We start from the raw sequence: 25,756 nt of genomic DNA on the forward strand, positions 1-25,756 counted from the left end.
AAGACTCGTACATTAAAAACTACAAAACATCATTAAAAGAAATCAAAGAAGATCTAAATAAAGAAGAAGACATCTGAACTTATGGGTTGAAAGACTTAAGATGGCAGTGCTCTAAAAGCCATATACCAAAAACCCACAGCAAATATCATTCTCAACGGGGAAAAACTGAGAGCATTTCTCCTAAGATCAGGAACACGGCAGGGATGTCCACTATCACCACTGCTGTTCAACATAGTATTAGAAGTCCTAGCCTCAGCAATCAGACAACAAAAAGAAATAAAAGACATCCGAATTGGCAAAGAAGAAGTCAAATTCTCTCACTCTTTGCAGATGACATGATACTCTGTGGAAAACCCAAAAGACTTAACCCCAAAATTTCTAGAACTCATACAGGAATTCAACAAAGTGGCAGGATATAAAATCAATGCACAGAAATCAGTTGCATTTCTATACACTAACAATGAGACAGAAGAAAGAAATTAAGGAGTCGATCCCATCTATAACTGCACCAAAACCATAAGATGCCTAGGAATAAACCTAACCAGAGAGGCAAAGGATCTGTACTCAGGAAATTATAGAACACTCATGAAAGAAATTGAGGAAGACACAAAGAAATGGAAAAACGTTACATGCTCATGGATTGGAAGAGCAAATATTGTTAAAATGTCTATGCTACCTAGAGCAATCTACACATTTAATGCAATCCCTATCAAAATACCATCAAGTTTTTTCACAGAGCTGGAAAAAATAATCCTAAAATTTGTATGGAACCAGAAAAGACCCCGAAGAGCCAAAGGAATGTTGAAAAAGAAAACCAAAACTGGTGGCATCACAGTTCCGGACTTCAAGTTCTATTACAAAGCTGTAATCATCCAGACAGTATGGTACTGGCACAAAAACAGACACATAGATCAATGGAACAGAACAGAGAGCCCAGAAATGGACCCTCAACTCTATGGCCAACTAATCTTGGACTAAGCGGGAAAGAATGTCCAGTGGAAAAAAGACAACAAATGGTGTTGGGAAAATTGGACAGCCACATGCAGAAGAATGAAACTGGACCATTTCCTTACACCACACACAAAAATAAGACTCAAAATGGATGAAAGACGTGAAGGTGAGACAGGAATCCATCAAAATCCTTGAGGAGAACACAGGCAGCAACCTCTTTGACCTTGGCCGCAGCAACTTCTTGCTAGACAAGTCTCCAAAGGCAAGGGAAAAAAAGGCAAAAATGTACTATTGGGGCTTCATCAAGATAAAAAGCTCTTGCACAGCAAAGGAAACAGTCCACAAAACCAAAAGACAGCCAACAGAATGGGAGAAGATATTTGCAAATGACATATCAGATAAAGGGCTACTATCCAAAATCTATAAAGAGCTTATCAAACTCCACACCAAAAAAAAAAAAAAAAAAAGAAATCCAATCAAGAAATGGGCAGAAGACATGAAGAGATGTTTCTCCGAAGAAGACATACGAATGGCCAACAGACACATGAAAAAATGCTCAGCATCACTCGGCATCAGGAATATCCAAATCAAAACCACAATGAGATACCACCTCACACCAGTCAGAATGGCTAAAATTACCAAGTCAGGAAATAACAGATGTTGGAGAGGATGCAGAGAAAAGAGAACTCTTGTACACTGTTGGTAGGAATGCAAACTGGTACAGGCACTCTGAAAAACAGTGTGGAGGTTCCTCAAAAGGTTGAAAATAGAGCTACCCTATGACCCAGCAATTGCACTACTGGGTATTTACCCCAAAGACACAAATGTAGTGATTTGAAGGGACACCTACACACCAATATTTATAGCAGCAGTGTCCACAATAGCCAAACTATGGCAAGAGCCCAGATGTTGGTGGACAGATGAATAGATAAAATTTGGTGTGTATATATATACAATGGAATCCTACTCAGCCATCAAAAAAATGAAATCATGACATTTGCAACAACACGGATGGAACTAGAGGGTATTATGCTATGTGAAATAAATCAATGGGAGAAAGAAAATTATCCTATGATCTAAGTCGTATGTGGAATTTAAGAAACAAAACAGAGGATCATATGGGAAGAGAGGAAAAAATAAGATGATATCAGAGAGGGAGACAAACTATATGAGATTCTTAATCATAGGAAACACTGAGGGTTGCTGGAGGGGAAGGTGCTGGGGGGATGGGGTTACTGGATGATGGATATTAAGGAGGGTGCATGATGGAATGAGGACTGGGTATTATATAAGACTGATAAATCGCTGACCTCTACCTCTGAAGCCAGTAATACATTATATGTTAATTAATTGAGTTTAAATTAAAAAAATAAAATGGCAATGTTCCCCAAAGTGATATGCAGATTCAGTGCAATTCCTACCAAAATTCTAATCTCCTTTTTTGCCAAATGGACAAGCTTATCCTAAAATTTGCATGGAAATGCAAGGGACACAAAATAGCCAAAACAGTCTTGAAAAAGAACAAAGTTGGAAGGCCCACACTCCCTAAATTGAAAACTCACTACAAAGCTACAGTAATCAAAATAGCATGGTACAGAATAAGGATAGACATAGATCAATGGAAAAGAATTGAGAGCCTGGAAATAAATCTACACATCTGTGACCATTGATTTTTTTTTTTTTAAAGATTTATTTAAAAAGAGAACTGGTGATGTATGGTGACTAGCATAACATAAATAAAATAAAATAAATACATTAAGAAATAAAGATAGAGTGCATGAGTGGGGAGAGGGACAGAGGGAGAGAGGCTTAACGATTGAGCCACCCAGGTGCCCTTGTGATCACTGATTTTTGACAAGGGTGCCAAGACATTAAATGGAGAAAGAATAGTCTTTCAACAAATGGTGCTGGTATCAACTAGATACCCACACACACGGAATGAATTTGAATCCCTTCCTCACACCGTATGTAAAAAAATAACTGAAAATCGATTAAAGACCTAAATGTAAAAGCTAAAACTATGAAATTCTTTGAAGAAAACAGGTGTGAATCTTTGTGACCTTCGACTTGGAATAATTTCTTAGATATGATACCCAAAATGCAAGTAACCAAAGAAAAAATAATTGAACTTCAATAATATTAAAAACTTAGGTGTGTTATCAGACACTCCATAGAATGAGGCAAAATATTTTCAAGCCATGTATCATAACATTGAAATATCTGGAATATATAAAGAACTCTTGCAGCTCAAAAATATAAAGGACAAATAACCTACATTAAAAATGCTCAGGGGATCCTGGGTGGCTCAGTTGTTTAAGTGTCGGACTCATGATTTCGGCTCAGGTCATGATCTCAGGGTTGTGAGATCAAGCCCTGCATCGCCTCTGCTTTGGTCCGGGAGCCTGCTTAAGGTTCTCTCTCTTCCTCTCCCTCTGACCCTCCCCATTTCCCTCTCTAAAAAAAAGGGGGGGCAAATGAATAGATGTTTCTTCAGAGAAGGTATGCTGTGTCCAAAAAACACATGAAAATATGCTCAACAATTTTAGTCCTCAGGGAAATGCAGATTAAAAGCATAATAATACCACTTTACACTTATTAGGATGACGAGACTCAACAAGTTGGAAAATAGCAAGTGCTCCTGAGAATGTGAATAATTTAGACCCTCATACAGACATACCTTGGACATCCTACAGGTTAAGTTCCAGACCACTGCAATAAAGCAAATACTTCAATAAAGCGAGTCAAATGAATTTTTTGGTTTCCCAGTTCATATAAAAGTTATGTTTATACTATAGTCTTAGTGCAGTAGCATCATAGGGAAACAATGTATTTGCCTTAAATAAAAATATTTTATTGCTAAAAATTGCTGACAATCATCTGAGGTTTCAATGAGTTGTAATCACTGATTATAGATCACCATAACAAATCAACAGTAATGAAAAAGTTTGAGATATAAGAATTACCAAAATGTAACACAGTGACATGAAATAAGCACTGTTAGAAATGGCATAGATAGACTTGCTCAATGCAGGGTTGCCACAAACCTTTAATTTGTAAAAAACATGATATCTCCTAACTGCCATAAAACAAAGGATAATAAAATGAGATGTGCCTGTATATTGCTGATCAAAATGTAAAATAGTGTGGTGGTGTTGAGAAAGTTTTGGTAGTTCATGTTAAATTTAGAGTTACATATGACTTAGTATATCCACTACTAGGTAATACACCCAACAGAATTAGAAACATATGTTCATAAAAAAACTTGTACATGAATGTTCATAGCAGCATTATTCATAATGGGCAAAAAGTGGAAACAAGCCAAATTTCCATCACTTGACAAGTGAATAAACAAAAGTGTTTATGCAATTATTTAGTCTAAAAAGTACTGAAGTGTAGATACATGCTACCAGGTAGATGAACCTTGAAAACGTTAATTAAAAAAAATCCAGCCACAAGAGACCATATTCTATATGATTCTGTTTATTTGAAATGTCCAGAACTGGCCAATCCATAGAGACAGAAAGTAGAGTAGTGGTTTCCAAGGGTTGGAGAGAGAGGAAGATGGGGAGTGACTATTAATGGGTACTGGATCTCATTTTGGGGTGATGACATTGTTCTGGAATTAGTTACACAACTCTGTGCATATACTGAAAATGACCAGATTGGGGGGAAATCGGAGGGGGAGATGAACCATGAGAGATTATGGACTCTGAAAAACAAACTGAGGGTTCTAGAGGGGAGGGGGTGGGAGGATGGGTTAGCCTGGTGATGGATATTAAAGAGGGCACGTTCTGCGTGGAGCACTGGGTGTTATATGCAAACAATGAATCATGGAACACTACATCAAAAACTAATGATGTAATGTATGGTGATTAACATAACATAAAAAAATGACCAGATTGTATAATTTTAAATGGTAAATTTTGTAGTGTGTGAATCATATCTTAACAAAAAATGTTATATTTTGAGCCAAAAAAAAAAGCCAGTATTACACAAACTTTTCTAGAACACAGAAAAAGAGACAACTCTTTTCAGCATAATCTTGATAACCAAAGCTTTTATGAGAGAGGAAAGTATAGACCACTTAGGAGTACAGATGCACAAATACTATACCAAATATTGATACATTAAATCTGGTGATTCAAATATCAGACAGTACATCACAATCAAATTAGGTTCATTCTAGTATTGAAATGTTGGTTTTAACCTTTCAGTATGAAATTAGTATTTACCAAATTTGATGATAAAGATGAAAAGTCATATGTTTGTCCCAATAGATCTAGGAAAAATATCTGATGAAATTCAGCACCTATTCATGATAAAACTATCAAACTGAGAATAAAAGAGAACATCCTTACTGATAGAAACTTCCAGAAAGCCTATGTAAACATCATACTTAATGGTGAAATGTTGAGAACTTTCCTTCTGAAATTGGGAAGGAGACAGAGTCTGCTTTCTTTATTTCTATTCAACATTGTAGTTAATTAAGAACCTAGCCAACATAGGAAGACAAGAATAATATATAAAATATATAAGGCTTGGAGAGAAAGAAAGAAATGTGTTGTTATTCACAGATGACATATTTACATTCATATACTTAGAAAATCCAGAAGAATCTAAAGAGAAATTATTAGATGTATTGAGTTAAAGTTGCTGGATACAAGTTCAAAATATAAACATCAACAGTAACAGAAGATGAAAAAAATTTAAAGCAACTAGCATTTATTCTTAGGGCTAAAGCTAATAAAAGATGTGCAAAACCTCTACACAGAAAACTGTGATACATTTTGAGAGACATTGAATAAAATACAAATACATATAGTATATACAAATTTCTTCATACAATAGAAAAGACAGTATTATAAAAATGTCAGTTTTCTTCTAGTTGATCTATAGAATCAGTGCAATTACAAATAAAATTCTACCTTTTTCCCTCTGGGAAATTGAGAAACTGATTCAGAATTTTAATGGAAATTCGAAGGGCTGGCATTAGCCTAGGCCACCCTGCAGTCAAAGATATAGTTGGAGGATTTACTGTACTGGGTTTTGAGATTTTATTCATTTTATTTATATTAATTTATTTAAGCTTGATAAGTTCTTATAGATTTTGGATACTAGCCCTTTATCTGATACATCATTTGCAAATATCTTCTCCCATTCTGTTGGCTGTCTTGGTTTTGTTGACTGTTTCCTTTGCTGTGCAGGAGCTTTTTATCTTGAAGTCCCAATAATTTCATTTTTGCCTTTTTTTCCCCTTTGGAGACTTGTCTAGCACGGAGGCTGTGGCCAAGGTCAAGGAGGTTGCTGCCTGTGTTCTCCTCTAGGAGTTTGATGGATTCCTGTCTCATATTTAGATCTTTCATCCATTTTGAGTCTATTTTTTTTGTATGGTGTAAGGAAATGGTCCAGTTTCATTTTTCTGCATGTGTTAAAGAGACTTTTATTCACTGGATATTCTTTCCATTTGTTAAAGAGACTGTCTTTTATCCATTGGCTTTCCTGCTTTGTCGAAGATTAGTTGACCATAGAGTTGAGGGTCCATTTCTGGGTTCTCTATTCTGTTCCATTGATCTGTGTGTCTGTGCCAGTACCATACTGTCTTGATGAATACAGCTTTGTAATAGAGCTTGAAGTTGGGAATTGTGATGCCTCCTGCTTTACTTTTCTTTTTCAACATTCCTTTGGCTATTCAGGGTCATTTTTGGTTCCATACAAATCTTAGGGTTGTTCTAGCTCTTTGAAAAATGCTGGTGGTATTTTGATAGGGTTTGCATTGAACACGTAGATCCGTCTGGGTGGCATAGACATTTTAGCAGTATTTGTTCTTCCAGTCCATGAACATGGAGTATATATAAAATGTAAATGTAGAAATGAAAATAAAAAAGACTTAAAAAATTGATAAAATAAAATAGCTGAAAAGGAAAAAAATATAAAACTGAAAGACTGTAGAATAATAAGAATGCTATATACTGTTTTCCCCAAGAGCTGGAGTTTTGCAGCTCTCTGTGAAACATGGGATTAGCTGGATGTTTCTGCTGGTCTTCTGGGGGAGGGGCCTATTGTGCTGATTCTCAGGTGTCATTGCCCTGGCAGAATTGCATCCCCCTTTGCCAGCAGTCTGGGCTCAGTGTAAGTGGCCCCCGGTTATACTATGTGGCTATTTTGGTGCCTGAAGGCTTTCAGCACCAATGGGGGGAATGAAAATGGTGGCGCCCTGATCTCTAACCCCAGAGCTGAAAGTTTGAGGGCCCCCGCCCACTCTTCAGTGAGCCCTCACAGAAAAGCAGTTAATCACTCTTGTCTCCCTGATTTTCATCCACACTCTGTGTTCACCCAGCCTGTGACTGAGCGTTTTTATCTCAGGTATGTGACCCGGACCCTGTCTGGAGTCTCCAAAGTTTACAGACTCGTGTGGTGTGCACCTGCACCGGTCTTCCCAGGGGAGGTAGGGGATTCTCCCTGTGGGTCTGCCTCTCAGTGGACCCCTGCTCAGAGAGCAGTCGCCCAACCTCACAGTGGTTTGTGGTTTATGGCGACACTGAGCGGAAAGCCAGTGCTTGGACTCACTGTTTTTAGCTGGCTTCCCTGCTCCAGTGCTTGGGAACTCTGTCCCCTTTCTTTTTGTGACCCCGGGGATCTTGAGGCCATGCTGTCCCACCTGGGATTCTGCCCCACTTTGATACCTGAGCACCTTTCAGGCAGACTTCTAAAAGTTCTGATTTTGTGCTCTCCAGCTTATAACACTTTCCGGTACCTGGCTTATGGAGGTTCCCTCCCCCTGTGGTTTATCTTCAGATACATCACCTCGGATTCACTTCTTCACACCTCCTACCTTGCGAAAGGTGGTCACTATTCTATTTGTAGAATTGCAGCAATTCTTTTCTCATATCTCCAGTTGATTTCTCAGGTGTTGAGAATGATTTGATAACTAGCCAAATTCCGGGGACCAGACGAAATTAGGGTCCCTTACACATCTGCCATCCTAACTGCTCTGGGAGAGAGAATCTTAGGCTCCACGTCCAGCGCCATGCCTGTCATGGGGCTTGGTCTTAACAACCCTGAGATCATGATCTGAGCTGAAATCAAGAGTTGGACGATTAACCTACTGAGCCACCCAGGCGCCCCTTGAGTTTTATTTTAGAGCTACAGCAGTGTAAGTTAGTTTGGTATTGTTACAAGAATAAACATCAATATAACAGAGGAGAGACTCCAGAAAAAGACCTATGCTCTAAAAGGTAATGTTAGAGAATATCTTCCTGACCTATGGTAGGAAAATAATTGCTTAAAAATGACACAAATAGTATCAATCTTAGGTAAAAGAGTCAGAAGTTAGACTACCTTAATATTAGGAATTTATGTTCATCAAAAGATTCTATTCCATTAGAGTGAAAAGGCAAGTATATATGTACAGCACATATAACCAAAAAAAGGCCCATATCCAAAAGATGTAAGGAACTCCTTCCTATCAAAAAGAAAAAGGCAGGAGTGCTTAATAGGCACTTGGGCTAGAGTCTTGAATAGGCACTTCACAAAATGAGAATGGCTAATCAGCATATGAAAAAGGGCTGAAAATCATTAATAAACATCATATTAAAACAAAAATGAAGCCATTACACAACATCAACCAGAATGGCTCAGGTTAAAAATAAAGAAAACCCCAAATGGACAATACGAGGTGTAGTTGAGGGTGTGGAGCAAGAACTCATATACACTGTTGGTGGGGAGTGGCAACCACTTTGGAAAACAGTTTGGTGTTATATACTAGAGTAGAACATATGCTTATCCTGTGACTCAGTATTTTCACTCTTCGGCTTATCCTCAACAGAAATGCATACGTATGTGCAGAGGACATGAATATAAATAACAGCATATAATTTGGAAATCACCCCAATGTTCTTAACCTATAGATTGGATAAATAAATATGAATGCAATAAAATATTCTTCAGTAGTGACCTTGGAGAATGACAGTAAATGTATTGCAGGTTCATTCTGCAGTATGAATGAACCTAGTAAACCAAAGTACAAAAGAAGTCACAAAATGGGCGCCTGGGTGGCTCAGTTGGTTAAGCAACTGCCTTCGGCTCAGGTCATGATCCTGGAGTCCCGGGATCGAGTCCCACATCGGGCTCCCTGCTAAGCAGGGAGTCCGCTTCTCCCTCTGACCCTCTTCCCTCTCATGCTCTCTATCTCCCATTCTCTCTCTCTCAAATAAATAAAATCTTTAAAAAAAAGTCACAAAATAATAAATAGTCTATGATTTCATTTATATGAATTTCATAATCAGGTAAAATTAAACTCTTAGAAGTCAAAGCAGTGGTTGCCTTGGAGCAAGGATAGAGTAGTGATCAGGAGGGGACACCAGGTAACTTTTAAAGACTAAAATTGTTCTGGGTGGATGGATGCAGGGGTCTTTGCTTTGAAATAATTAATCTGTACATTTGGTTGTATGCATTTTACTGTTTATTAAACTTAATAATAAAAAAGGTTTATTAAAAGAATGGTCATTTGGGGGCGGGGCTTGAGAAGGAATATCAGCACTATCTCTTGATCCTTAGATTCTCAGCTTTACTAACTTCTTCCCATATAGTGAGAATAAAAATAAAATAAGACCCAAAAAACTAAATCAGTAGGTTTTGCTGCTTTCTCAATGAGGAGTATAATGTAAAAATTATTAATTCCCAAGTCCTTCAGTTTAAAGTTCTTAAAACTTTTCAGTATCAGAATGGAATTTAATGATTATTGTTTGTTTTAATTAGGAGGTGCTAATGATGCTGGATAACTATGTAAGAGATTTCAAAGCATTGATTGACTGGATTCAACTTCAAGAAAAGCTAGAGAAGACAGATGCTCAAAGCAGGTAATGAACTCTGGTCTATAAGCAGCCAGCAGTTTCAAAAGCAGTAATTGAAACCGACAATGATCTTGACCTAAGTTTAACTTGAAACTTGTAAAAATCTAAAAGTTGGGAGCTGTATTTCTCCTTCAGTTCAGTAACAGATATTATTGGGTACTTACCTAGTGCAAGGTACTTTTATCCAGTAGAGAGATTTAATTGCTGAATATGATACATTTACTACTCTCATGAATTTGTAGTCGAAGGGTGGGGTAAAATAGAACTTATTACCACAAGAAAACTATTGCAGGTGTTCAGGGCAGGACAGGGTCATCTCTCTTGTAGGGGATAGGTCAGGAAATATTTCATGGAGGTTGCAGAAGAAGTGTTTAAAAGATGTGATGGATTTTAACAAGTGGTTGGCCTTTTAGATGAGAGTAAGTTAAGACAGCTATTGAAGTGCAGAGCATGTGTGAAGTGAAAGTAACGTAGGGAAACGTATAGTATTTCTTAAGGTAGTAGTCAGTGGGGAAAATTGATGATTTTTGATTAGGGGACTAATGAGAGATCAAAGTTACTTTAGAAACATTCACTTTTTTTTTCAAGTTTTTATTTAAATTCCATTTAGTTAACATTTAGTGTAATAATAGTTTCAAGAGTAGAATTTAGTGATTCATCACTTACATATAATACCCAGTGCTCATCACAAATGCCCTCCTTAATCCCATCACCCATTTAACCTATCCCCCTGCCCACCTTCCCTCTAGGAACCCTCAGTTTGTTCTCTATAGTTAAGAGTCTGTTTTATGGTCTGCCTCTCTCTCTCCCCTCCCCTGTTCCCCATATGTTCATCTGCTTCGAGAAACCTTCATTTGGAATCACCGCACAACATCTGAGTCCTGTGCACCAGACTCTGGGACTGTTGTGGGGAAGGGAACAGACACAGTCCCAATCCTCATGAAGTATATAGTGCATTCACAGGAAAAATTGATGTTAAATACTTATCAGTGTACAAAGTGTCATGAAAATACAGTGTACTTTGGGAATATAAGGAAAAGCACCATCAACCAGTTTGCTGAATCCAGGAAGGCTTCCCCAAAGAGGTCATATTTAAGTGAGACAGAAATATCAAGTAGGAGTTGGCATGACAAAGAAAGAGTAAAAGAGTAACCCCAGGTAGAGGCAATGGTATATGTGATAACCTGGAAGTAGAGAACACAGTAAGTAAAGGAATTTTGAGTTTAGCAGGACTGGAATGGAGAGGACAAGTAGCATGAGATGAGCCTAGAGAAGTAGGCTGGGACCAGATCATGTAGGGTTCTGTGGACATGTTAAAAACTTTAGACTTTATTTTGAGCCATAAAATATTTTTAAGTAAGGAAGTGACATATCAGAATTGTGATTTTAAAAGATCTTTCTGGCTGTAGTGTGGGAAGGTTGAGGTGCAGCAGTATAGTTTATAGATTATGGCCACTCAGACTAGAATAGTAGCAACAGGGAGAGTTGAGAGATATTCCAGAGATAGGTGATCAACTAGACTTAATATTATTTTGGTCATGTGCAAAGGCAGAAGCACAATTTTTGTTTAGTTATGCTTATAAGTGAAACCTGAGCCCTTGTGGGCTAGGCCAAGTCACATGAAGCTACAATTACCTTTTCACCCAGAGGAAACAGGCCTAGGCTGCCTCTTTCCCTAGGATTTAACTGTGGTTCAATTTCTGTAAGTGGAATTGTCCAGTAGAGAACTCGTTTTTTGTCCTATCTGTATCAGCCCCATGGGGGATCCAGGGGGGTGAAGGAATTCCAAGAGTCAAATCCAGGAAGGCTTGATCCCCAGGAAACCAAATCCAGGGAAACCATGATATGTTGATCCTTTTAACATTTTTGTTTTTCATAATGAAAGAAAAATGTTTTTAATTCCAGTGTAGTTAAGTTTCAGGTATACAGTATAGTGATTCAACAATTCTGTACATTACTCCGTGCTCATCACAATAAGTGTACTCTTAATCCCCTTCACCTATTTCACCCATTCGTGCCTCCCCTGCCCCCACCCCCATCATAGCCATCTGTTCTCTATAGTTAAGAATCTGTTTTTTGGTTTGTCTCCCCCAATCTTTGTTTTGTTTCTTTTTTCTTTTCTTTTTTTTGTTTTGTTTTGTTTCAGAGGTAGAATTTAGTGACTGCATGTAACACCCAGTGCTCATTACATCAAGTGCCCTCCTTAATGCTCATCACCCAGTTACCCTTTCCCCCTACCCACCTCCCTCCCAGCAGCCCTCAGTTTGTTTCCTAGAGTTTGGCATCTCTTATGGTTTGCCTCCCTCTCAGTTTTCATCTTATTTTTCCTTCCCTTCCCCTATGTTCATCTGTTTTGTTTCTTAAATTCCACATATGAGTGAAATCATATGGTATTTGTCTTTCTCTGACTGACTGACATCTCATAATGGCAAGTTTTGATATGGTTTTTTGGTACTTGCTTTACCCACAGTCCCTGGGTGGGTCAAGCCTAGTCCATGTTTGTACCAAGCAGTTTCACCCCTAACCCCTGAGAAGAGGTGATTAGATTTGGGGGTAGTACATTCCTTCACTGGGTTGAACCAAGTTAAGGGATCATCATGCTAATTTGAGATTGGTGGCTATATTGTTCTTGTGAAGATAAGCAGAAGAAAGCAGGTTCAAAGAAAATGGAATAGATATACAGAGAGAATCAGGGATGAAGGAAATCATGTGGTCTTTGAGAGCTTAAGATTGTTGCTTTTAAGCCTCTTTCCTCTTGGTCTAATCCTCATGAGTCTTGATTGTAGTTTTTCCCCACCTTGGATGTCCTTTACCTTATATAGTTTTTATCCTTAGAGTAAATCTTTATTTCTTTTTCTTTTTAAATTTAACTTGAGTTTCTGTTTCTTGAATCCAAAAGGGTCTATATAATATCACCACCAATGCATAAGAAGCTAACTAGATTTTTTTTGCCTGCTTATAAACTTGTCAGGTAGCGGTGGCTGTGTTGAGGATTGTATTAAGAAAGATTCTGAGGCCAAGTCCAAGTTAGTTAACTCTGTCCTGGTGCCATGTCCAGGTACCACACCTGAGACTTCTCTTTTTATCTCTTTTTATCTTAAGCAGTTATCAGCATATCTGCTCTTTGCTTCTTGAGGCAGCTCCCAGATATAGAAAGCAACCTTAAATTCCCTGTAGATGGCATTACCCATCTTACTTTCTTCAAATCATGCGTCAAAATTCATTTGAGATTTAAATGTAAAAACTGCAGTTGTACATAGAGAAGAAAATATAGATAAATATTTATATATTTTTATTGTGGGTAAGGACTTTGTAAGACAAAGGCAGAAACCACAAAGGGAAGTATTAATAGGCTTGATTTAATAGGAATAAAATATGCCTTTCTGCATGAAAAATTAAAATTTAAGTAGTTATCTGTGCTAAAGGTTATGTAGCCATATAGTAATAATAGTAGTAGTAGTAAATGATTTCAAATCCATTAGAAAATGATGAAAATCCCAGTGGAAAAAAATGGCAAAAGTTACCAACATGCAAATACCAAAGAAGAAATTTATTTTTTATTTTATACATTTTTATTTTTTTTAAAGATATTTATTTATTTATTTATTTATTTATTTATTTATTTATTTAACAAAGAGAGACACAGTGAGAGAGGGAACACAAGCAGGGGGAGCAGGAGAGGGAGAAGCAGGCTTCCTGCAGAGCAAGGAGCCCCATGCGGGGCTCGATCCCAGGACGCTGGGATCATGACCTGAGCCGAAGGCAGATGCTTAACGACTGAGCCACCTAGGTGCCCCTATTTTATATATTTTTTAAAGATTTATTTGAGAGAGAGATTGAGCACAAGCAGGGGGCAGGGCAGAAGGAGAGGGAGAGAAGCAGACTCCCCACTGAGCGTGGAGCTGTCACAGGGCTTGATCTCAGGACCTTGAGAGTATGACAGCCGAAATCAAGAGTCAGATACTTAACTGACTGAGCCACCCAAGCACCGCCCCCCCCCCCAAGAAGAAATTTAAATGGCTGGTAAAAAAATGTTCAGCCCCAATATTTTTAAAAACAAAAAAATTTTTGCTAATGAATTTAAAAACGCACTGTTATTGAAATTTCTGTAAGAAAAAGAACTCATGATTTGAGAGATTCTCCCTTTCCCTCCCCCTCTGCCTCTCCCACCGCTCGTGTGCTCCCCCCCAAATAACTAACTAAATAAATAAATCTTAAAAAAAAAAAAAAGAAAAAACTCCTCACAAGACTGAAACTCTAGCATAGGAGTCAGCAAACTTTTCCTATAAAGTGCCAGGTAGTAATGTTCTTAGACTTTGCAAGCAATGCCATCTCTTTCACAAGCCATTGAAATTTCTAAAACAAGATCCTAACTGTTGGCAAGGTTCAACGGAAATGGGCACTTTTCATCTAGTAGAAGTATGATTTGTTAGAAGCTTTCTGAAAGGGGATTTGACAAATTGTCAAAAGCTTTAGATTTAATTTGGATAATCTTTTATCTGCATTTTCCAGTTTTCTGACAACAAATACGACTTTTTTTTTTTTTAGAGAGGGAGAGAAAGAGATTGGGGAGGGGCAAAGAGATGGGGAGAGAATATCTCAGGCAGGCTCATTGCCTGGTGTGGAGCCCGATGCAGGGCTTGATTTCACAGCCCTGAGATCATGACCTGAGCTGAAATCATGAGTCAGGTACTTAACCGACTGAACCACGCAGGTGCCCCAACAAATATCACTTTTTAATGTGAGAAAAACATCACAACCACTAGATTGGATGGAAGGTAAGAGGGAAGGAGATTCTGGGGAGTTATAGAGGTTTGTAATGAGGCCATTAGGAATATAGAAAATGCTGCTTGAGAAAAACAATTTATGTTTTATTTTTTTTTAGGATTTTATTTGTCAGAGAAAAAGCGAGAGAGAGAGAAAGTGCACAAGCAGGGAGAACAGCAGGTAGAGGGAGAAGCAGGCTCCCCACTGAGCAAGGAGCCAGATGTGGGACTGAGCCACCCAGGTGTCCCAGGAGAACGGTTTAGTAAAGATTGTGCATCCTTTCAAGGTTCTGGGGCTAGTGAAGAAGTTAGCTTTCCCAGCAAAGAGCAAGGAAGGTTTATGCTCCCACTCTCATGTAGAGGAAAGGAGACTTCATATTTTCCTGTGTATTCTTCATTTAACCTCACAACTGTTTTTCTGTCTTGATCTCTGTTCTACACCCTTGGTTTTTCCAGGACATCAGATACAAATTGAGTTGTATAAGTAGACTGATTTAGTACAATTGCCTTTTTAATGTGTTTTTAGCTGGGTATGTGGAGGCTTTTAAAACATAAGTAGTATATCTCATGTCTTTGTAAACCCATGGCCTTTTTAGATATGTAGGGTTATGCTGATATGCTACAGTGGGTGGAAAATCCTGGACCATGCATTATCTGTGTTGCTTATTGGGTAATATGGTAACTTTCTGGTGAACAGTGCTCTAAGGAAAATTTGTGACCTGATTATGTTTTCACCCCTAACAACCAAGAAAAAATACTAGTTTTTTTTCTTTTTTTTCTGTTAATTTAATCTCTTGCATGTCTTAAATTGACAGACCAACTTCTTTGGCTTGGGAAGTAAAGAAGATGTCTCCAGGACGTCATGTGATTCCAAGTCCATCGACAGATAGAATAAGTGTAACATCAAATGCTCGAAGAAGCTTAAATTTTGGGTGAGATGAACTCAAAAAAACTAAGACTTGCATTACAATAAATTATTTTCTGTGGATAATATAGTATTATAAAACTGATATTCCACTATAAAAAAATCCCTGTATATGTTTGTGTATGTGTTTGAAATTGTTTGAATAAAAAAAAAATCCAAGAGGGTAAAATTGAGCTTTTAGGAAATGTAATATATTGAAATATTATTAGGATCCAAAATTAAAACCCATAAACATATGTCATGCTAAATGATTCATAACATGAATTGGCAATTGCTTTCACAACGAAAGACCTAAATATGTTTCATAAGCTGTGTTAGTGTCCTGAAAATTATATCTTTATGCATTGTAATCCTATCGTTGCAGTTTTTATAATTATTGTTTTATGCAGTTACATTTTAAATCAGATAGAAAAAAGTTATAAACAAAAATACATTTATATATTTTTTTGTATTTACCTATGTAGTTACTTTTACTAGTGTTTTTTATATCTTCATGTGGATTCAAGTTATTGTGTAGTGTCCTCTCATTTCAGCCTGAAGGACTCCCTTTAGTATGTCTTGTTGGCAGGTCTGCCACTGACAGTTTTTCTTGGTTTTTGTTTTTCTGAGAATATCTTAATTTGTCCTTCAGTTTTGGAAGGATAGTTTTGTGTAGTGCATAGAATTCTTGGTTGAAAGTCTTTTTGTTTCAGGACTTTGAATAGGTCCTCTCACTTCCTTCTTAATTTAAAAAAAAATTTTTTTTAATTTTAAATTTTTTAAGATTTCTTTTTTTTTTAAAGACTTATTTATTTATTTGAGAGAAAGAGAATGAGCAGGAGGGGCAGAAGGAGAGAGAATCTCAATCAGACTGCAGAGCCCGACTTGGGGCTCAATCTCCCAACCCTGAGATCATGACCTGAGCTGAAACCAAGGGTTGGGTGCTTAACTGACTGTGCCACCCAGGCACCCTCTCTCACTTCCTTCTGACTCCCATGGTTTCTGATGAGAAAGCAACTGTTACTCTTATTAGGGATCCATTTTAAGATGCTTCACTTTTCTCTTGCTTCTTTCATGATTTTATCTTTGTCTTTGGATAGTTTGTGATATATCTAGGTGTGGATCTCTGAGTTTATCCTATTTAGAGTTGTTGAAACTTTTGGATGTATAGGTGAATGTTTTTCATCAAATTTGGGACGTTTTTGTCCATTTCTGCAAATATCCTTTTTGCGCCTTTTTCTTTCCTGGGAATCTCCCTATACCTATGTTGGTACTTGGGGCGGTGTTTCACAGGTCTTTGAGGGTCTGTTTTTCTGCATTCTTTTTTCATTCTGTTTTTCATATAATCTCAATTGTCCTCTCTTCAAGTTTGCTGATTCTTTATTTTGTTAGCTCAAATCTGCTGTTGAGCCTCTCTGGTGAATTTTTCATTGCAGTTACTGTATTTTTCAACTCAGAATATCTATGTAGTACTTTTTTATATTTACCTTCTCTTTAATGATACTATAGTTGGTGAAACATTGTTTGCATACTTTAGTTTTTTAGACACAATTTTCTTTTGTTCTTCACTATTCTTTGAAGATAATTATAGTACCTGATTTAGTCTGTCTCATAAGCCCAGCGTCTGGGTTTCCTTGAGGACAGTTTCAGTTACTGTTCTTTTATGTGTGTATGAATGGGTCATACCTTTCTGTTTTATTTGCATGTCTTGTGACTTTTTTTGTTGAAACTGGATATTTTAAATAATGTGGCAGCTTTGGAGATCAGATTGCTACCTCTTCAGGATTTGTTCTTGTGGGTTTGGTGGTAGTGATATTGTTACTGTTCAAAAACTCTCTTGAACTAGTTTTCTCAAGTCTTTTTTCTTTGTCATGTGTAGTCACTAAAGTTTCTGCTTGATTTGACAAAAGTTTCCTAGTCCTGTGTGTGTGTTGTACATACCTTCAGTGCTCCAACATTCATTTCCTGCTTCCTCAGAGCCTCAAGGTCAGTCAGAAGTGAGGTGTTAGGGCCTTCTCAGATCTTTCTGGGGCATGCACAGAACCCTGTACATATGTGTGGCCTTCTTGATTTCCAGGAATATGTAGGAGCTTTTCAAAGCCCCCTGTGGCCATTCCATTCTCCAGATTTTCCTTTAAAGTTTTTTAGTCAGCCCCTCATTTGCCCCAAATGTTACTGTCACCTCTGGCAGCTATAATGTTAAACAGTCATCACTGTTGTTTTCCTTAAATGTCCCTGGGGAAATTTGTTTTTAAGACATAGTTTTGTTTGGACTCTTAATTCTTCAGAGTGAGTCTTAATATTGGATGTGTAATTGGAGGGGTGGTAAGTAGTTTACTTGGTCATTTCTCTTTCCTGTGTTAAAACCTAACCTTTCTTGAGGTGCCTGGGTGGCTCAGTCGGTTGAGCATCTGCCTTCGGCTCAGGTCACGATCCCAGGGTCCTGGGATCAAGCTCCATGTCGGGCTCCTTGCTCGGCGGGGAGCCTGCTTCTCCCTCTCCCTTTGCCCCTCCCCCTGCTTGTGCTCTCTCTCTCTCTCTCTCTCTCAAATAAATAAAATCTTAAAAAACAAAAACAAAAACCTAACCTTTCTTGACTGCTTTTTATCCCCTCCCCAACCACGTCACAGTCATCTTCATCTCTTGTTACTACTGAATCTTGCATCTATTTGTATTATTATTATATTTGCGATGTATTATAACCTTTTTAATGTTTCTTTTTTGTATTCATACTATAATCTTCTTTAACGCAATATCCTTGTCATATCTTCTGTATCCCAAGCACCTAACATTGTACCTGGTGCTTAGTAAAAGCTCATTAAAGTTACTGAGTAGAACCAGTGGAATAGGAGAAAGGTATATAAGCAAACAAAACCAAGTAACTGTATATTCAAGCACCATTTTAAGGGATGTACTTATATAATGTAGTCCATTGGTCTGTGGCTCAGAATGTTGTATAATGCATGTTTTCTTTTAACATTGGAAGCCTTTAATGCATGCATGGTAAAAGTTCTTGTACTGATCTCCATCTAATCATATTGTTGGACTAAATGGCATTCTTTATTATCATTGTAAAACCTACTTTTTTTCAGTGTGCTGAAAATTGTGTTTCATAGGCTACTTTTTAATATATCTACTCACTTTTCTGGTTGAGTTAAATGTTTATCAGAATATGTAGTCACCAAACTTGCTTTGTTTTCATTATTTAACTCATAATTTAAATATTAAAGAAACCGGTTAAATATGAGTACAAAAAGAGTTATTGTTTCTGTGAAAACTTAGATAAGTTGTTAGAAAGCTTTGATAAAGGTGAACTATTAAAGTTTGCTGTCAAAAGATTGGGGAAGATATTGTTAAAGTTGAGGAGGATTATACCCTTAGAATGTTTAATAGGTGTCACTAAATTCTCACTTCATTTTAAAGAAACCAAAATTGGATATTGCCATTGAGGTATTATACTTGTGGTCATGGTTCATGTAAGAAATGTACACAAAGAAAAAGCCTGTTTTGGTAGTGTCTGTGTCAATAGATTGACAAATTAATGCACATTTATATTATTAAAAGATAGGAGTTTTTAAATTGAAATAAAATGTTCCAGGTATATATGTATATTTTTTAAGATTCCCCCATTTAACAGAAATTTTCTTTTAAACTGAATGAGAGCTTTTATATTATCCCTGTTCCCATACAATATGTTATACTGTATTAGATTAATGAAGTATTAGACCAACATAAATTTATGAATATATTTGACTTAAATTGCTCTGGTTGTATGGTATTCTATATATGTGGATATATACACCCAATTTATTTAAAATTTAAATATATTAAGCAAAAGAAATTTTAACTTTTATTTTGAAAGTTAAAGCATTTTGAATTGTGTTAATTAAATTTCATTTAAATAAACATGATGTAAATAACAGTGATAGAAAAGTGACATATAACCAAATGAGTGAGGAATAAAATGTTACACTGCTTTTTTATTTGGAAGTATTCCAAGTTCTTTTTTTTTGTTATCATGCATAGTCCATTTCTTCTTATTGGCTGCATAATATTTCATGGTATTTATTTTTTCATTTTTCATTTTTTCAATTTTTTTATTTTTTACAATGTAAATATTAAATATTTAATATGTAAATATTAAACAACACACTGCTGCACAAGCAGTGGGCCAAATAAGAAATCAAGTGGTAAATCAAAATATGTCTCAAAAGAAAAAGAAAACACCATATTCTACAACATATGGGATGTGGCAAAAGCAGATGTTAGAGTGAAATTTATGCTATAAATGCTTGTATTAAGAAAAATAGTTGAAATAAATTACACCACAAGGAACTATAAAAAGAAGATCCTTAGCTGAAATTTAGTAGAGGAAGGAAATAACAAACAAAAATCAGAAATAGAGACCCAGAATAATATTAAGTATATATTTAAATTTTAAAAATTTTAACTTTTATATTTGATTTATTAATGCAGAATTTTCTCCATAGGGGTTCACCAGGCACAGTGGCTACTCCCCGTCTGGCTCCTACAGGTGTCAGTTGGGCTGACAAAGTAAAGGCTCATCATACAGGCTCTCCTGCTTCAGATGTAGCTCCTGTTCAGTCGTGCCCACCAATGACAGTGCAGAAGACTTCTCGCAAAAATGGCAAGTGACTTTTTTTTTTTTTTTTTTTTTCATGGAAGGGGAGAGAATCTTAAGCAGACTCCATGCCCAGCATGGAGCCTGAAGCAGGCTTGATCTCACAACCCTGAGCTGAAATCGAGAGTCCGACACTTAACTGACTGAGCCACCCAGGTGCCCCAAAAATGGCAAGTGGCTTTGAATCAATCTTTTTATATAGTAGACAGGTAGAAGCATATGGAGTTTTATATATTTTACTTGAAACTGATGTTAGCAGCATTACATATTTATCTTTTTGCATCACTTATGTGATATTAATTTGCCTTAAGATAATCTTAATAAAATAATCTTAAAACTGTATGAAAGCTTATGCAGATGCACATTCTAATCTCAGGTTTGCCCTATGTAAACTTTAAGAGAATCATTCTTTTGTCAATACACTTATAAGATCTTTTATAACTCTTTTGACTTAAAGTAGAAAAAAATTGACTATACTTTTAAGTAGCATGTCACCACTTCATTAATATTTGAATATTATTTTGGTACTAAAATGATACTCAGTTTATCTTTGCTTACACATTTGTTTTCTATACCATGAAAATAATTACAGGGCATAAATAAATAGGACTATTATTCTGAGGTTATCCCATATTCTGGTTATCCCATAAGAATTTCTTTCATGGAGTTTGACAACAGTGGTGTTTGTACTTTATCATATAAAACCTAGAGTATACAATGGAGAAGCAGAGGTCATAGGAGGGAATTTTAAGAAGAGATTGGGTAGTATCAGCCTTGATTGGGGAAGATAAATGTTGATACAATGGGGAGGATGGGTACCATGAGGGAGCAACCAGAGAGTAGGGAGTGAGATTCTTATTAAACAAAAGAGAAGTAATGAAAATGAGAACATAGCAAATCTAACCAGAATCTCTTTTGGAACATAGACGTTATCTTCTCTCTTAACTCAAAATTGTCTGAACTTAGAATATGAAAAGCCAAAACTGATTGTCTAATGTAAAAAAAAATTCTTTTCCTTCATAAAGTATTTTTATATAGAAATCCAGAGTGATTTTTATTTTAAACATTTACTAAGTTTAAGTTGTGCTAACTTCTTATATAGAAATGTGTATCCACATAACTGTATATTTATATATATAAAAATATACACAAACATAATTCACATCTATAGTAATATTTTGAGTTTACCTATGGAATTAATTTCAATTTGTTTCAAACATTTCATCTTTTACAATAAGCCTAATCTGTTTATGAGAATCTTCAGTCCACCTGAGGTAAGGAATATAATCCTGGGTACAACAGGGATATGGTAGTAGGATGGTCAGAACTGCCTCTAGCGCATACAGGGTGCCTCTAGCCCATACCATGTCGTCTGAGTAGACACAGCCATACACCAATAAACTTGGCTTTGTGAGTGAAGCCTGGCAGGATTTCAGTCCTCATTTGCTGTCTTAGCCAGGTGCCCTTGTATAGGGCACCACCTACATATAGGTGACAGTCCTGGAAGGGGCTGCTCAGTGGTGGTGCGAGGAGAAAGTGATTAGGCCACCCTTGTAACAGCTTTACTCCTTGCCCAAAAAGACTGATTTAATTTGTCTGGCTGAGTTTGGTCGGATAGGGGGTCCATTCTTCTTCCAACCACTTCAGTTGATTTAGTTGAAGAAGGAGATCTCCTTGATGGAAGATCATTTTCATGTTCAAGTGTGCACATGGCTATGCAGCATCCAACTGGAATTTAAAGGCTTAGTCTTAGGCAATAACCCAGTGCTCCTTCTTGATTCCTAAAACTTATGCTGTCAGGCTGGCAATAGGTGAGCTATGCATTTTCTTTCTTTTAAGTGTCCTTAGTCCTGAAGTACAAACCGTAAGGAAGGCCTATCCAAAACTAAGATGAATTCATCACTTGGAGTGGGAGATCAAACCGTTGCTCTTGGAGCCTTGGCTCGGTTGCCTTTAGCCCGGGGTAGTGCAGAGAGGCTGAGGGGAGGAGAGAGAGAAGAGCCAGTGGGCAGTCTCCAGACTGCTTTTGCTCCGGGCCCATGGGTCAGAGGACAGGGCAGTGGACACCTTGAGCTGGGCCCCTTGGTGAGGTAGGTGCAGTGGTTCCGTGCCCTGGTGGCTGGCTCTGAGGACTCCGCCAGGCCCTCCCACTCCATCTGTCACTGCAGCCTGTGGCTCTTCACAACAGTCGGGAGGCTGCTGGGCCCCAGGGGCCACACTTGCACTGGGGGCTGCCCTCACCCCCCAAGTGAATTTTTTATACATCTGTAGAGCTCTGGATTTTAGAATTATTATAGTGAATTTGTGTAATGAATTAAGGGGCAACTTGAGAGTACTGCTTCCTGTTTTTCTTCGATGGAAGATCCCTTTAGAGCTTCTTGGCTCAGAAAGAAATGTTTTATTAGACATAACAAATGCATTGCCACCTTTACATTACTGATACTCTTTTCCATTTTGGTCTCAGTAAGTCATGTTTGCTTATTCAAATAATACTCCTACTCCTACCCAGTATATTGCCCTTGGTTTCTCTATATAGACTAGTAGTATTAGAAAATTGAGAGTAGTCGTGACTTCTGTCTTCTAGGAAAAGGTAAGAGAATGCAGAACCAAGTTTAGTTTTTATATATTGTGAAAGAGTCTGAGAAAAATGTGTTAAATCATTATTGCAAAAAATATTTTAAAGGAATCATGGTATTAAAGTATATCATGGTTTTATTTAAAGCATTACTCAGATTATTTATGAGTGTGACTCATTTGGTTGAGATGAAATGATAGGTCTTAATTATAACTAGACTTAAAAAAAGTATCCATGTTCATGTATCAGGAAATTTTGTTTTTGACTACTTTGGTCTCAGTTTTGGGGTTTTGATGCACTTTTATGAAAGTGATTTATGGTTTATATCTTAAGTAATTTATAATAGCACTAGCTCTGGTATTGAAGTTTGTAATGATAGCCTATAAAAATGATTTTTGTTAAAGGTGACAGTTGGAGCACATACATTTACTTTCCTCTTTCCTAAACTCAACTAAAATGATATAAAAGGATTGAAAAATAGGACTTAAGGAAAAAGAGAAAGGTTAAGAGTTAAAGACAAATTTTTGGAAGTTGGAAAGTAGACCAGTGGTGACATTTGAGTGAGTTAGCTGAATCCTAAACTCAGAGAGTGGACAAAACTGTAAAGCAATCCAGTTTGTTCCACAGAACTCCCCAGAGGATAAAAAATTGCAAGCAGTTGTTTCTGGAAGTGAGGATAAAGGTAGGGATTATATGTTAGTCATCTCAAATTCTCCCCACTTGCCCTCAACTCTGAATAGTAGGATGACGGTATCTCCCTCACCCCAGCAGAATATTGGAGGTTTATTCTATATAGAACGTAAAAGAGATGGTGTCTTACCTGAAGGATATCAGGCACATTGGAAAGTTGGGAGTAATATTGATTATAAGTAGGTTAAGTGGAAGACTGCCTGTAGCAATAATGTTGAGATGCCTCATCCTTGTTTCTACTTCAAGCCCTCTTCTCCCATTGAGCTGCCATGTTTGCAGATCAAGAGAATCCACACCTGAGGAACAAATCCAGATCCAGGGTAGATCATGAGATACTGGTCTTTGAGGCTGATACTGTAATTGGATGAGTGTCTGCTATTCTTAGGAGACTTGAGCAATCTGAAGCCAGATTGTGGACTATGGTAGATTATCTGCAAAGATGGGTGCCAGCAATTTCTCCCATTCCTCCCCATCCATTATCAAGTGGTGGAGTCTGTTTTTCCTCCCCGTGAATCTTTGGTTTGCCCTTGGACTTGATATGATCAGTAGAATGTGACGAGTGATTGGTAAATTCGCAGTCTAGCCTGTATGGGGTCTTGCAGCTTCCATTTTCTCCTTGTTGGAAGCCAGCTACCATGTAAAGAGGCCTAGCATAGGCCACTGAGTAATGAGAGAATATGTGAGGAGAAAGAGGCCATGAGAAGGAGAACCTAGCTATCTCAGCCAGCAACTGGTACCAAGGCTTTAGGCATGTGGTGAAGGCATCATGAACAGTCTGGCCTTAGGTGAGCCACTCTAGCTGATATGAGAGGAGACCTCCCTCCACTGAGCACTCCTCAGATTTCTGACTCAAAGAATTGCGTGGAAATAACATGGTTAGTGTTTTAAGATGCTAGGTTTTGGGCTTGGTATATAAAAATAGATAATGGGACTATCCAGTATTTGATAACATGAATTTTTATTTATTTCAAGATTTTATTTATTTATTTGACAGAGAGAGACACAGCGAGAGGGAACACAAGCAGGAGTGGGAGAGGGAGAAGCGGGCTTCCCGCTGAGCAGGGAGCCCATTGCGAGGCTCTATCCCAGGACCCTGGGATCATGACCTGAGCTGAAGGCAGACACTTAACGACTGAGCCACCCAGGCGCCCCAATAACATGAATTTTAGAAAGAGAGAGGAAGGAGGAAATCATGAAATTAAATAATGAAAGTAAATTTCCTTTAACAGAGGATATAAGTTTCTAGACCAAAAGGGCCCATTAAGTGCCCCACTACAGTGGATGAAAATAGAATGACACCAAAACATGTTAGGAAATTTATGAATACTACAGATGATGAGAGGCTTAAAATTAGAGAACATAGTCATTTTATATACAATTGACCAAGAATCAGAATGGCATCTGCTTCTGCTAAATTATCCCTAGAAGCCACAAGAAAATTGAGCAATGTTTTCAGAATTCTGAAGGAAAATGATTTCTAATCTAAAATTCTATGTTCAGCCAAATTATCCATTAAATCTGAAAGCAGGCTGAAGGTATTTTCATTCATGTAAGATCTCAAAATTTTTTTTTGCCTCCATGGACCCAATCACTGCTGGAGGATGCCAGCCCAGAAAGAGAGGCAAAGGTAATACTGTATGGTGGTAATCCCAGTATAATACCTGTGTACCGGGCCTAGGGAACAACCAATCCAGATTTTTGACGGTTACAGGGCTCTGGAAGAAAGGAATCCAGGATGATAAATGAAAATTTTAAAACATCTGATGTATTTGCACACATCAAGAAGAGATTTAAGGGGCGCCTGGGTAGCTCAGTTCGTTAAGGGCCTGCCTTTGGCTCAGGTCATGATCCTAAGGTCCTGGGATCGAGCCCCGCATCAGGCTCCCTGCTCAGTGGGGGGCCTGCTTCTCCCTCTGCCTCTGCTCCTCCCCTCACCCATTCTCGTGCTCTCTCATTCTTGCTCTATCTCAAATAAATAAGTAAAATCTTAAAAATTTAAAATTTAGGAGAATTGGGGTTGATTTAATTCTAAGTGCAGTAGCAAATATTGGGATTATATAACAGAGAAAAGAAATAGGAAAATGCAGAGACTCACAGAAGAAGCACACCTGTAAATTGAGTCTGTGAAGGGATAGAGTGAATGATGTAAAAGTAACGTTTGAAGAGATAATCCCTAAGGATTTCCCCAAACTGTTGAAAAATCAGTTTTGTATTTAAGAAGCACTATGAACTCCAAGCAGGAAAAATAGAAAACAAATCTCATTTAGATGTAATATAATAAAAATACTAAAAATCAGGGAAAGAGAAAATCTCTACAAGTAGAACCAAAAAAAAAAAAAAAAAGACTGCAGTTGACCGTGAATAATCCTTGAAAAT

General features: G+C 37.4%; 1 protein-coding gene across 4 annotated transcripts in view; it reads left to right on the forward strand.

Annotated features, from left to right (window-relative positions):
* Positions 1–25,756, forward strand: part of SCAPER (S-phase cyclin A associated protein in the ER) — a 537,265-nt gene that overhangs the window by 78,535 nt on the left and 432,974 nt on the right. For all 4 annotated transcript variants that reach the window (XM_027570918.1, XM_027570921.1, XM_027570919.1 and 1 more), the window contains exons 6-8: positions 9,709–9,809; positions 15,385–15,501; positions 19,964–20,121. In XM_027570918.1, the coding sequence (XP_027426719.1) occupies positions 9,709–9,809; positions 15,385–15,501; positions 19,964–20,121 (376 nt within the window). The remainder of the gene's footprint in view (positions 1–9,708; positions 9,810–15,384; positions 15,502–19,963; positions 20,122–25,756) is intronic.

The sequence above is a fragment of the Zalophus californianus genome, chromosome 6 (genome assembly GCF_009762305.2).
Source record: "Zalophus californianus isolate mZalCal1 chromosome 6, mZalCal1.pri.v2, whole genome shotgun sequence".
Lineage (NCBI taxonomy): Eukaryota > Metazoa > Chordata > Mammalia > Carnivora > Otariidae > Zalophus > Zalophus californianus.